The sequence below is a fragment of the Lasioglossum baleicum genome, chromosome 14, assembly GCF_051020765.1.
Source record: "Lasioglossum baleicum chromosome 14, iyLasBale1, whole genome shotgun sequence".
Taxonomy (NCBI): domain Eukaryota; kingdom Metazoa; phylum Arthropoda; class Insecta; order Hymenoptera; family Halictidae; genus Lasioglossum; species Lasioglossum baleicum.
The window spans coordinates 9882711-9895043 of record NC_134942.1 but is presented as its reverse complement, the minus strand read 5'-3'; the positions used below and the strand labels follow the sequence as shown (position 1 = coordinate 9895043).

The 12333-nt window shown below is 37.0% G+C and overlaps 4 protein-coding genes across 6 annotated transcripts; 2 read left to right on the top strand and 2 right to left on the bottom strand.

Moving 5' to 3' along the window:
• Positions 1-11: 11 nt before the first annotated feature.
• Ttll1b (Tubulin tyrosine ligase-like 1B) lies at positions 12-2904 on the bottom strand. Its single transcript, XM_076437762.1, has 9 exons — positions 2616-2904; positions 2369-2521; positions 2226-2291; positions 1955-2133; positions 1436-1622; positions 1164-1365; positions 863-1093; positions 227-336; positions 12-155 (listed from the first exon to the last, which is right to left on the bottom strand). The coding sequence occupies exons 1-9, from the start codon at positions 2681-2683 to the stop codon at positions 23-25; spliced, it is 1329 nt and encodes a 442-aa protein (XP_076293877.1). The 5' UTR covers positions 2684-2904; the 3' UTR covers positions 12-22.
• Positions 2905-3815: 911 nt separating this feature from the next.
• On the top strand, positions 3816-5150 carry LOC143215548 (uncharacterized). Its single transcript, XM_076437760.1, has 3 exons — positions 3816-4383; positions 4435-4637; positions 4723-5150. The coding sequence occupies exons 1-3, from the start codon at positions 4266-4268 to the stop codon at positions 4792-4794; spliced, it is 393 nt and encodes a 130-aa protein (XP_076293875.1). The 5' UTR covers positions 3816-4265; the 3' UTR covers positions 4795-5150.
• On the bottom strand, positions 4946-5988 carry Mrpl23 (mitochondrial ribosomal protein L23). Its single transcript, XM_076437759.1, has 3 exons — positions 5831-5988; positions 5440-5716; positions 4946-5149 (listed from the first exon to the last, which is right to left on the bottom strand). The coding sequence occupies exons 1-3, from the start codon at positions 5842-5844 to the stop codon at positions 4997-4999; spliced, it is 444 nt and encodes a 147-aa protein (XP_076293874.1). The 5' UTR covers positions 5845-5988; the 3' UTR covers positions 4946-4996.
• Positions 5989-8081: 2093 nt separating this feature from the next.
• On the top strand, positions 8082-12325 carry L(3)07882 (Nucleolar protein 14 homolog l(3)07882). 3 transcript variants are annotated; one of them, XM_076437699.1, is made up of 9 exons: positions 8082-8220; positions 8325-8426; positions 8492-8593; positions 8659-8760; positions 8920-10728; positions 10802-10931; positions 11015-11179; positions 11259-11767; positions 11843-12325. In XM_076437699.1, exons 5-9 carry the CDS (start codon positions 8966-8968, stop codon positions 12087-12089), a joined length of 2814 nt encoding a protein of 937 aa, XP_076293814.1. In that variant the 5' UTR covers positions 8082-8220; positions 8325-8426; positions 8492-8593; positions 8659-8760; positions 8920-8965; the 3' UTR covers positions 12090-12325. The 3 variants fall into 3 exon arrangements, with proteins under 3 accessions (XP_076293814.1, XP_076293816.1, XP_076293817.1); XM_076437701.1 differs by lacking the exon at positions 8492-8593; XM_076437702.1 differs by lacking the exons at positions 8325-8426; positions 8492-8593; positions 8659-8760 and having other exon boundaries at positions 8083-8220.
• Positions 12326-12333: the final 8 nt, after the last annotated feature.

The window sequence follows — 12333 nt, the reverse complement described above, 5'->3', positions numbered from 1 at the left end:
CTCACCCTGTACAATTTGATAACTATTTCCATTTACTAGAAGATCCCCGGTTCTTGCCGTTATATTCTTTTTCCTCTTGGGCGCAGATATCTTCATCCAGAAGCAGCTCGAAGTTTCCCAAGGCTTCCGGAAGTGGACACTTGTTCCATTTCACGCTGCAAATAACATATCAATCAATCAACCGAGAGAATGAATTATAATTTTTCATCTTTTATTTGGAACTTACTCTGGAACGCCGTCCGGAGGTACAATGATCGATATTATATTGTCGATCAACTTGTACTTCAAGATCCGATCGTTCACCGTGGTTGAAGTCAACGATGGAGACGCGTTTACCTAAAATTAGTAAAATTAGAGATATGCCGACGGTAGAAGAGGCGCGTGCAAGAAAAGATTCTTTGGTTTTCGAAATCTGTTCTCTGGTCGAAGTCAATTTTCGCTGTTTGTGTACACTTCGACGGCTGCGACACTTCGCCACACCCTCGTTCTCACGCAAATACGCATGTTCTGACGTAATTTGAAACTGACACGAGTGGAGAGGTCCTTTACTAATGACACTCGACGTTGGGGGAAACAGGACCTCCCTTAATAGGAAACAGAGCTTGCCCGTAACGCGACGACTGTCGTTTGACTCACAAATTTTGGGATAAGTATGCAGTGCATTTTCCGATATTGTGCAGCCGTTTGTCAAAGCAACGGGGATGCAAAGAAAATTCTTGTACAGGGTGCATCCACTCAAAACATTTTTCTTCGTACTCGGTGTATATTAAATAAAATTATAAATACGCTGGAACCTCGATGACATATATTATTTGATCTACAGACAACAAAAAGAATTATTGTTAGCAAATGATTTAAGAACCTCTATGAGCCAGGGTTTCAGCTCATTGTCGATGATGATATCATAGCCGTAGCACTCGAAACAGTGTCGATCGTTCGCCATAACCGGGGCGACAGCTTTCAACGAGTGCACGATGCACCAGGTGATGTTTGCGAACAGCTTTTCCGTGACTGCTTTTCCTCGGGTGCTCTCCAGGTACAATCTCAGATTATGCACGCTCAGTTTGCCGCCATGCTTCGAATTATATTCCTCCTAAAACCGAAACAATTCACGAGTCTTCAGGCACCCGAAATCCCCGGGTACCAGAAATATTTTTGCTTACGCCATGCTTTTGCACGGACACGTTCGTCAGATGTATGTACATGTTGTCAAGTTCTTGTATACTGGTGTCATATTTGACAGTGCAGAATCGACAGAAGCCCAGCTTGAACAAGTAGGCCTTCAATGGCCGGAACGACGCGATCAGAACGTACAATCGTAGATCAAACTTCTTGCCTCCGATTAGAAGAGGATTGTCGATGTATCTACAAATGAATAATATATTCAATCTTCAATTAAAAGCCATTGAAACAGCTAGAAACATTGACTGCACACCTAGATATAACATACGACTCCTTCGTCAGATTCGGATTGAACGGGTTCTTCGCTTCTCGGGACCATTTCTTCAATTTACTCAGCTTGTTGATCAGAAATATCCCAGCCCCCTGCGACTTTCCGCAAGGTTTCATGATCCACGTGCTTTGAGGCGACTTCCGATACTCTTCCACGAACATGTTGTAGTCTATCAAGCAGATTGATCTAATGAATTTTGATTTTTAGGAGACGAACGCTTATTTTTTCTTCTTCTATTATTATTAGACAGCGGATTCGATGCATTTATAACAAAAACATATTACTTTCAACCTATTAAACGTATGAGAGAAGTTTGTTACAGTTCAGGTAGAACATTTATTTTGCATAAAGATCCGCTGCCTAGTCATCAGAAATAAAGGAGACATTTAGATGGACCACCCTGTATATTATATATCGCGCATAGACTATTGTGCAGTGAGTGTCAGCATTTAGTTAACGCTAAACAACGAGTAACGAAGCACATTCTATGATTATACTTGCCTGCTGGTAGAACGAACGTGACGGGAATGAAGTCTAGGTAAAGATATTTTACTGGACCGTCCCCTCTTTCTGCCAGAGGATTTCCCTCTCGTTCGAGTTCCTTCCGGTACCGTTTGATATTCTTCACGAGCAGATCCTTCCGCGTGAGTTCGTAATGATTCGGGAAATGATTGATCATCCTAGAACGAAGGGATACATACATCAAATCCGTTGGCACTCGGTTAATGGTTATATCAATGTTTATTGCTATTTTCGAATGGAAATAACGGACTGTTTGTCGTCCATCCTGTATCCGGTTTCCACGCTGAATATGGTTCTACACGACTGAGTGGCCGCCCTGTAACAACAATAGCTAGTCAATATTTATTCGTCCGGTTCCATCGATGAGATTGACTCGTCATCCTTTATCTTTACCAATAAAAATTCCAGTCATCCTCCGGCCCGACCTGCACCCATCCTCTTTTCTCGAAATTGTGCACGATTATGGACTTGTCCACGTCCGTGCAGAACGCGACTTTTCTGTCCGCTGCGCTAGCTGATATCCTGCGCAAACAATTAACCGATGTCCTTTTAAAAATCGGTAATTAATATAGTTATTAATCGATTAGTTTCTTAATCGAGTCTTTGACAATGAATTTTGACCAACTCGTTTTCGTTTTACCTGCCATAATTGGTGGATAAACTTAAATTTGCAGCGCGTTTGCCTTCGGTGATTGTACCGGACGCCATGTGTTAGAACAAGTTTGATCGATTTTCACCGTGGATACACGGATTTTTTTCATATTTCGTAGCTCGCGTGAAATTATGCTTAAAATGTGGGAATTATGTACGTTGTTTTCAAGGAGTAAATGTGCCCATAATTATGAAAGTGGTCTAAGTCGTATGGAAATGGATATTAACACTAAATGGTTAACGAACGGTTCATTTTTGACGATATCGTAAAAATTACATTCAATTCATTTAGTTAAAAATAATGTAGACCACTTTCATAATTATAGGCACATATATATAATGATTGAAAGTTGAATTTGAATTTAGATTTAGCCGCATAATTAACATGACTAAGAATATTATTCTTTTTTCGTAAATATTTCTATTTCATAGATTAATTCAGTAAGATTATCCTTTTAAGATATGTATCAATTATAAACAGACTTGGGATCTTTATGCGACATAAAAATGATCTGCATCGATTTTAACAAGAACAGTAGCAAAATATATTTCATAAAATTGTCATTCTTTCCTTAATACATAATTCCTTCAGGATGAGAAAATATAATTCTTTCAATCTGTTATGAATTTCATTTATTCATTTCTGTCAAAAATACATAAAATCCGCAGTCTATAAAATTACATATAAAAATACTAATTTTACCTTCTCGCCATAACAATAACAATCAAGACTTTTCAAACAAGGGTGCATATCAAAATGTATCGAAATTCTTGTAAAAATAGAATAGTCTTTGATCGTATCATAGGTTAGTAATCTCATTTATCTATTTATTTATCCTTTCTTTTACACGCCGGCCAACCGACCGATTTCAAATGTGTTTACTTTGTCTTCGATTTCTTTGGGGATCGGGCCGATCGGGGCACGATGAACGATTGAACGATTCACGCGCCAGAAACGCGAGAGCGTGTCGACCGAGAAGACGTTTTCGAGCTCGTAGTTCTTCTGTTGAGAAAAATATTTTCGATGTATTGTTCACCTTGACAAATTCTGTTTCTACGTCGTTTCAGTCTTCACGGATTCTCATTGTGTTGACAGTTGTCCGAGACAGGGTTATACATATTTACGTTCTAAGGAGAAATATGAAATCTGACGGACTCCTATAATATTGCAAGTAAGTAGACTGCGTTGTTTACGGGCTGCAAATACGTATGAGAAATTAATTTACCAAATTTATTTCGCTGTGTACTTTATTTAATTCGAATTAAACGGGACGGGGTTCGACTAACTTTCGACTTGGGGAAATTAAATTATGAAGAAAAAAAATGATGAATGCACGTGAAAGTCAGCTGTCCGCAAAGACGTTACAAAGACAAATGAATTGAAATTGGTGCATCAGAAATCCGACAACAGGTCCGCAAAGTGGTGGTCGGGCCAGCCGGAAATTACACGCGGCTCAAGAGTACCAAAGGCGTCGCGAATAGAACAGAATGAATCACGTTCGCGCGTAGGAATTTATGTCATGAATTTACGATTCGAAATGCAGTCGTTCGTTAACGAACCGTTTATCAACGGGCCGAATGTGTAATATAGAAAGTGTCCGTTTCATCCAACACAGTTTTATCCGCTCTGTTTAGGGAGATGCCGAACGTCTGTAATTGTTGGTTGCACACTTGTGCAGAGGAACCATGGGAAAGAACAGGAACTTTTAATCTGCAATTTCTTTCGTTGTACACTGATACTATTGTTCATAGAAAATGTACTCATTGTATTTTGCTATATCATTTTGATCATTTCTCGGATTAATTAGATATGGTTTCTTGCAGAATGTATTCCAATTTACTGGTTGGTAAAACCAGTTGCGCGAGAACGGCCAGAGGTAGAGGAATAGCAATAAGCACTTTGTCACCTGAGAAATGTCTTTGCTACAGGCCCCACTGTATGGTACTGTGCAATGTTTGCGGATACTGGACGAAGGGTAGGGTACGTTACTTTTGCCCTATTCATCCACAGGTTTGTTTCTTTTAAATTGATTTTTAGCAGCAATATATGATTTTCTTTGTGTTATTTATTTCTCCATTTGCTTTCCCTTCTCCAGACAATATTTTTGTTCGATATCGCACAGTGTCCAAAGTGCAAATCCTACGGCTTTATGTTGACAGAGTTTTGAATGCAGTTATGCGGGAGATTAACGTATACCAAATACTTAGGCTTTAAGTGTTCAGAACAAGCGCATCGCTTGTTATAAAATATTCTTTAAGTTTGTTACCAATCTATCCAATATGTATTTTATTTTTTATACGAATTAAAGGATCAGCTAGTATGCAGATTAAATAAGCTTTATTTCTTTTTGTAATGTACAGGCGAATTTATTACATCCTAAACCAAGTGGGCAATCCTGGCATTTGATTGGATTTCACGAATTTCTTGTATTCCTCTTCGGACTCTTTCCTATGTGCTTCTTCGTCTGTTGTCTCCTCCGATGGTGGAAACAGATCAGGGAAAGTGAATTTATCACCTTTTTTCTATAAATATAAAGGATATTTATGCGTATGTAATTTGGTTTGCTTTCTTGCATTCTTGGTAGAAATATTGGGTTGGCAAGAAAGTAATTTTGGTATTTTGAGATGAAATAAAACCGAATTTCTTTATTCAAGCGATGAACTTTAATCAATAACATATTTTCTTATTTATTCTTTCTGGCAAAAGATCATCGAACAAAAGGGGAAATCTCTTATTCATTAAAGTTCATTGCTTGAATCACTTGAATTACTTTCTTGCCAACCCAATAGATACAAACAAACGTTCCACTTACCAAAGAAACATAAGCCACTTTTATATCATCGTCTTTTAGTACAGCCCCTGTGTTTCTGCACCGTCTCATTTCCCCAAGGTTAATTGCGGTCCTAACATGAGCCGGGAATACATTGTAAATCTTTTCTAAATAATTCTGAATATCAATTTTCGTCATTTCCATCGAACAATGGAACTGAACAACATTTTCTGGTTGGTTCTTACATTGAACGAGTTTCATCCAAAAGTTTGGAAGGAAAACCCTAAGCTGGGGATTACCCATTTGATACAGAGGGTACCTAAATCATGGAAATAATTGATGTCAATCGATAATAATATTAATGTCTAACAGAATTATTGTATCAACATTCTTAGAAAGTTAATCTTTATTATATTACGAGAATTGGACATACCATCGAGTGGACATTTTGTTGTTGCTAAATTAAAAAACTTGCAATATCCAACACTCGATAATTCGCGTTTATATTTGATTTTTCTGTTGAAAATGTTTTATACAGCGATACTATTTATTTAGCATACAGTGAACATAACCTTACAATTCCAGCAAGAACATAACAATTTGCTAAAGCCATCTAGCAGGTATCAAGTGCAACTGATAGTCAAGCAATTTATATCACCGACTGAGTGGAACAATAACATGACTGGTTGATGTCCAGGCTAAAGATGAAGTAGGTTCTGATCCAGGTTAAAGAATACGCGTTTACTGTAATTCTTTTAGTGAAAAATAAAGAATATTAGTTACTACAGTTAATGTTAATGTGTCCTTTCACTGTATAAATGTACTAGAAAATTGGTAGGATCAATGTGTATTTTGTATTTTCCCATTGTAAAATCATCGTGAGTTTTCTGTAAAATAAAGAACATTAATTGACATTCGTTTATCTACTTTATTATCCTCGGTTCACCATTCTTGATTAAAGATTTACCTGCAGCGAAACTATTAGATCTTACAGAAGAAAATGATTGATTTAAAAATGGATTTATTTATACATATAGATTAATTAATGCTGCTCCTGATAGTGTGGCTCCTCGTCACACACTGTCTCTGACCTTGTCTTACACATCAGAGCTATTTGAGAGATTATGTGTAAGACAAGGAAGAGTATACTACGAGACAAGGACAGCAATACGCGAATTGTGCCACCTACTTCGTTTCATGTGGCTCCTGGTAATCTCTCTAACTTGTTACGGGGAAAACGTACTCACGTACGAACTCAACACCTAACGATCGCGAACCGTAGAACGAGATCGGGTAGGTATTTGAAAGAACTGCGACGAGCGTTACAGTAGACGTACAATCAGGAACTGAACTTTATTGTAAATTTGGTACAAGCTTATATAGTGTTCCTTATTGACCTGGGAAGGTCCCAGGTCTGCTGGACATGGCGGAGAGGAGATTACAGTCATCGGGCAAAGGTTTCCAAAGTTGACCCTTAGACGGGAATCGGTGACTAACTGATACATATCGTCTTATGGATATGCTGATAGTATTGATATACAGTATTTTACGATACAATGGCAATCAGCCCGTTACAAACTACGCGGGCGATCGAGAACGAGGAGATCCACGTCCGTCCTTCTCTCTCTCCGTAAATTGCATAAGTCTGTCCTTGTCGGATACCTACTCGCTCTCATGTTCTCCTAATACTTTCCTGGTAAACGGACCCGAAATGTAGCAGACAAGGAGGTGGCACGAGCGTGTCGCACACTGTGTCTTTCCTTGTCTTACACATTCGAAGTATTTGAGAAGAGAAAATGGCCACGAAAAATTGTTTATAACTAATTGACTACAATGCAGCTCCGCTTAAAATTGTTATAGAATTGTTACTAAAGGTCCAGCGTAGTTTCCTTAATCACAAAAGTACACGAATTGTGACGGTAATGTTGCAAAATTATTTATTTACTTGACACCTGTCGAAATTTTTCAGGTTAATTTAGAACAAAGGTTTGGATAATTGTTTATAACTCATTCATGCGGAATAAAATCCGAAGGAAAACGACATGTGAAAGTTGCTGAAGGTTCATTCTATGTTATCCAATTGCAAATGTTCACAAATTAACTCTGGTTAATTAGTTATTAACAATTGTTGCTCGGGCTGATTATTTCGGTAGTTCCTATAATGCGTAAGACAAGGAGGGTCGAACTGTGCGACAAGGACAGATATACAAAACATGCCACTCTTACGAACATAAAACTGAAATGAGAATATAGCCAAGGCTTCATTTTACATTCTTCAATCTTAAAAATTCACCAATGAAGTGTCTAAAGTTAGTAAATTAATTATGAAAATGTTACTTGTCAAACTATTCGAGGTAATTCACGAAGTAGGGTCGGAATAATTGTTAATAACTATTAATCTAGACAAATAATTCAACTGAAAACTACTCGTGGAAATTGCTGATGGTTCACTTTATATTTCCGGATTGCAAATATCCCTGAATCATTATTAATAAGCGAGTTATTAACAAATTATCCCTTGAACTACACAGCTGAGTAAGAAGTCACCGTCCATCCCTCTCTCTCTCTCAGTAAATTGCATATGTCTGTCCTTTGTCGGATACCAACTCGCTCTCATGTTCGCCTAATACTCTCCTGGTAAAAGGACCCGAAATGTAGCAGAAAAGGAGGTGGCACAAGCGAGTTGTTGCACACTGCGTCTTTCTTTGTCTTACTTATTACGTACTAGGGACTGTAACTGTAAATAGGGAGGGATATGGATAAATTCACGCACACGTGGACCGTGGACGGCAGCAAAGCACCTAACACTTAGGAAAAAATCATGTAATAAAAATATATTTTTTTACATTTTAATCTAGACTGTTTTATTAAAATTTTTATCGAGATATAAATGTTAACGTTATTTATTACGAAGTATTATTTTTCAGTGGAACTGAATATTCGATCTATTTTTATGAAGAGGTTATGAATTCCGAATACTTGTTTCATATTTATATTTGAATGACAGATTTGAATTAATAGTAATATAGGTAAATAGAATAATTTACAGAGATACAAATGTTAATGTTATTTATTACGAAATATTATTTTTCAGTGGAACTGAATATTCGATCTATTTTTATGAAGAGGTTATAAATTCCGAATACTTGTTTCATATTTATATTTGAATGACAGATTTGAATTAATAGTAATATAGGTAAATAGAATAATTTACAGAGATACAAATGTTAATGTTATTTATTACGAAATATTATTTTTCAGTGGAACTGAATATTCGATCTATTTTTATGAAGAGGTTATGAATTCCGAATACTTGTTTCATATTTATTTTTGAATGACAGATTTGAATTAATAGTGATACAGGTAAATAGGATAATTTTGAACATGTAATTAATATTACATTAGCGAATAAAATGATTTTTAAACATTTGTTCTGTTATCTACATATTACTACAATGTTTATTCAGTACTATACCATTTATTCATGAATGAAACTATGTATAAACAATGTTTCTATTTCAGGAGGAACATCTATAGACACTTGATGTAGATACGAAAGCAGTTAACAATGGTTAAAGCAAAGAAGAAATTTTTATCTGAACTTTCTCAACAGAAACGGAATCAGCAGAATAAGAAACGATTGAATCCGTTCGAGGTACACATAAACAGAGACAAGCAGAATGTCCTGGGGAAGAAAAGTAAAACTGACAAAGGCCTTCCGGGTATATCCCGCGCTAAAGCGATCAAGAAACGCAAAGGAACGCTCCTTCACGAGTATAAATTAAAGAACAAAGACAATATGTTTCTCGATAAACGTATAGGTGAGAAAAGTGTTGCTATGAACGAAGAGGAGAAAGCTATTGCTAGATTCGCAGCAGAACGCTTGAAGGCTCACAAGAAGAAGAATATCTACAGTTTAAACGACGAAGAAATATTGACACACAGAGGTCAAACTCTAGAAGAGATTGAAAAGTTTGATGACCCGAAAAGCGACGATGAACTCAGCGACGATGACAACAGGACAGGAAAATTGGATGACAAGTTTGTCAACGAAGCCCACTTCGGTGGTGGCGTTCTATCGAGATCTGAGAAGTCTAGAAAGGATATTATCGATGAATTAATAGCAGAGTCGAAGAAACGTAAAGCCGAGAAACAGAAGATCCGAGAACAAACGATAGACTTGACGGAGAAACTGGATACCGAGTGGAGAGATCTTCTTCCGATTGTAACAGCAGCCAATAAAGAACTGGAAGAAACGACTACAAAATCTAAAGCCGATGCTTACGACATTGCTCTGCGAGAACTAAAATTTGAAGCAAGGGGTATGCCAACAGATAAATTGAAATCCGAAGAAGAAATTATAAAAGAGGAGAAAGAGAAGTTGGAGGCTCTGGAAGCTAATCGATTGGCAAGGATGAAGGGATTTGTAAATGATTCGAATAATGAGATTAGGCACAAGTCTGCAGATGATCTTGACGATGGCTTCGCAGTGGAAGCTGTGGAAGACGAGGCTCAAGATGAAGACAATGCTTCTAATCAAAAAACAGAGGAGGCCTCTGACGATGAAGATGACGGGGATGATGAAGACGATGATGATGATGAAGATGAGGAGCCTATAGATGATCAAGAAAATAACGAATCAAATGTTGCAACAAATAGCATTCTTAAGAAAACGAAGAAAGCAGACAACTCCACTGAAAATGCAACAGAAGAGTATTCCAATGCAGAAACCGAGGACACGATTGAAAAGAAAAAAGGAGCAAAAGATTCTACGAAAAATGAATCAGAAGAAGCTTCTGATATAGAACACTCGGCAGCTGAAAGCTCTGAAGATGATCTATCAGACTTGAAAGAGTCGGAATCTTCTAGCGAAGATGAAACTGTGGAATGCAAAAAGAGCGTTTCATTTGCAAAAACTAATGACAAAGTTTCGAAGCAGAAAGAGAATTCTGATCCTACGAAAATTAAATCAATACTGAAGTCAAAAACTGATAAAAGTGTCCCAGAGATGGAGAACAAAGACAGGCAAAAAGAAATCAGAGACGATTTATTGAAAAGGAAAGAAATTATGGAGAAAGCGAGGAGAGAATTGCCTTACATCTTTAAGGTACCAGAAAGTTACGAAGAATTGCAGAAATTGTTGGCGAATCGTAATGCGGAGTATCAGTCTGTTATTATCGATCGTGTTATAAAATGCAATCACTGGACGTTGGATGGCAAGAATAAGGAAAAATTAGCAGATCTGTTTTTGTACTTGTTGCAGCATATTAATGATTGCGCTGTAGAAGATGATAGTGAAAGTATAGTTAACTGCTTCAATGTTTTTGATAGGTAATATACAATTAGTAAATAACAAATTAAATTACTTCTTTTAAGTATGATTAAACGCATGTAACTTTTTCAGATTGTGCCCTTTCCTGTACGATTTAGCACACATGGATCCACTGCACGCTAAAACTTCTATTCAAGAAATAATCAAAGAGAAACACGGAATCTTCGAGAAGAATAAAAAGAGATATCCAGATTTAGATATAGTATGCTCAACATATAATTGTAATATCAGAAATGCTTTCCATTGAGCCTAAACCGAATCTAACGTAAGCGTTTCTTGTTTCAGTTTGTTTTCTTCAAATTGGTTTCTCTGATATTTCCAACATCTGATTTTAGACACTCGGTTGTTACGCCTTGCTTGATATTCATGTCCCAGATCTTGTTCAGGTGTCGCGTGAAAAGTAAAGTAGATATTGCAAAAGGACTTTTCATTTGCACGCTTATTTTAGAGGTAAGAATGATTTTAATTCCACAGTGATCACATGTTTGGTCAAAGTTACATCGATACGCTGATAATTAACATTTTACAGTACACGGTATTGAGCAAGAGGTTCGCTCCGTCCGTAATAAATTTCCTGCGAGGAGTAATTTACTTAGTGACGCCGAAGCATTTAATACAAGGGACAAAAATAATACCTCCCTTCAAAAAAAACGGAGACTTGAGTAACTTATTAGTACTCGATGGCGATCAGACGAATTTGGAAATCGAACCAAGCAGCGCGCTGATGAAAGCGACAGATTTATCGGAAGGAGAACTGGACGATGAATTTAAAATAAGAGCATTGATAACAGCTGTTAATATGCTGCGAGAATTCAAGAACCAATTCGAGGAACTGGAAGCTGTGTATTCGATTTTCGAACCGATTTTTAAATTACTTAAAGCGAATGCCTTTGATAAATATCCAGCAAATGTGAAGAAGCATGTTAAACAATTGCGGAAAGAGTTGAAGGAATTGAAGAAAAAGAAATTAGAATATTTGGTGGTACAGAAAAAGAAACCGAAACCGCTAAGACTGTACGAGCCACGAATCGAGCGAGTGTACGTATTCATCTTTAAATTACATTATTTCTATTGTTGTATCTTCAATAAATTATGTATTAAACGACTTTGCAGGTATGATGGTAAGAGACATAAAACTATGTCCAAAGAGAAAGCAGAACGAGAGAAACTGTTACATAAATACAAGAAGGAAATGAAGGGCGCTATGCGTGAGATACGCAGGGACAGAACGTTCATCACGAAATTACAAATTAAGCAACAAGTTAAGAGCGACGAGGAGCGCAAGCGTAAAGTTAAAGAGATATTTGGCGAGGCCGCTGTGCAACAGAGTGAACTGAAGAAGCTGAAAAGAAAGAAGTAAATTAATTAACCTGAAGTAATATTCGATACTCACAGTTACTGTACTCGAAGACGCAAGGTAATGTGAAACCTCAGCTACAATGAAATATTTGACGAAATGTTTCTTGAATTAAATATTTACGTATAAAGTATCTCGACATTTTTCGCGTATTTCTAGTACAATGCAACAATTGTATCGAACAGACTGATACCGTCTAGGACAATAACGTGTACATAAATGTTGTAATTATAATAAAACATTTTGT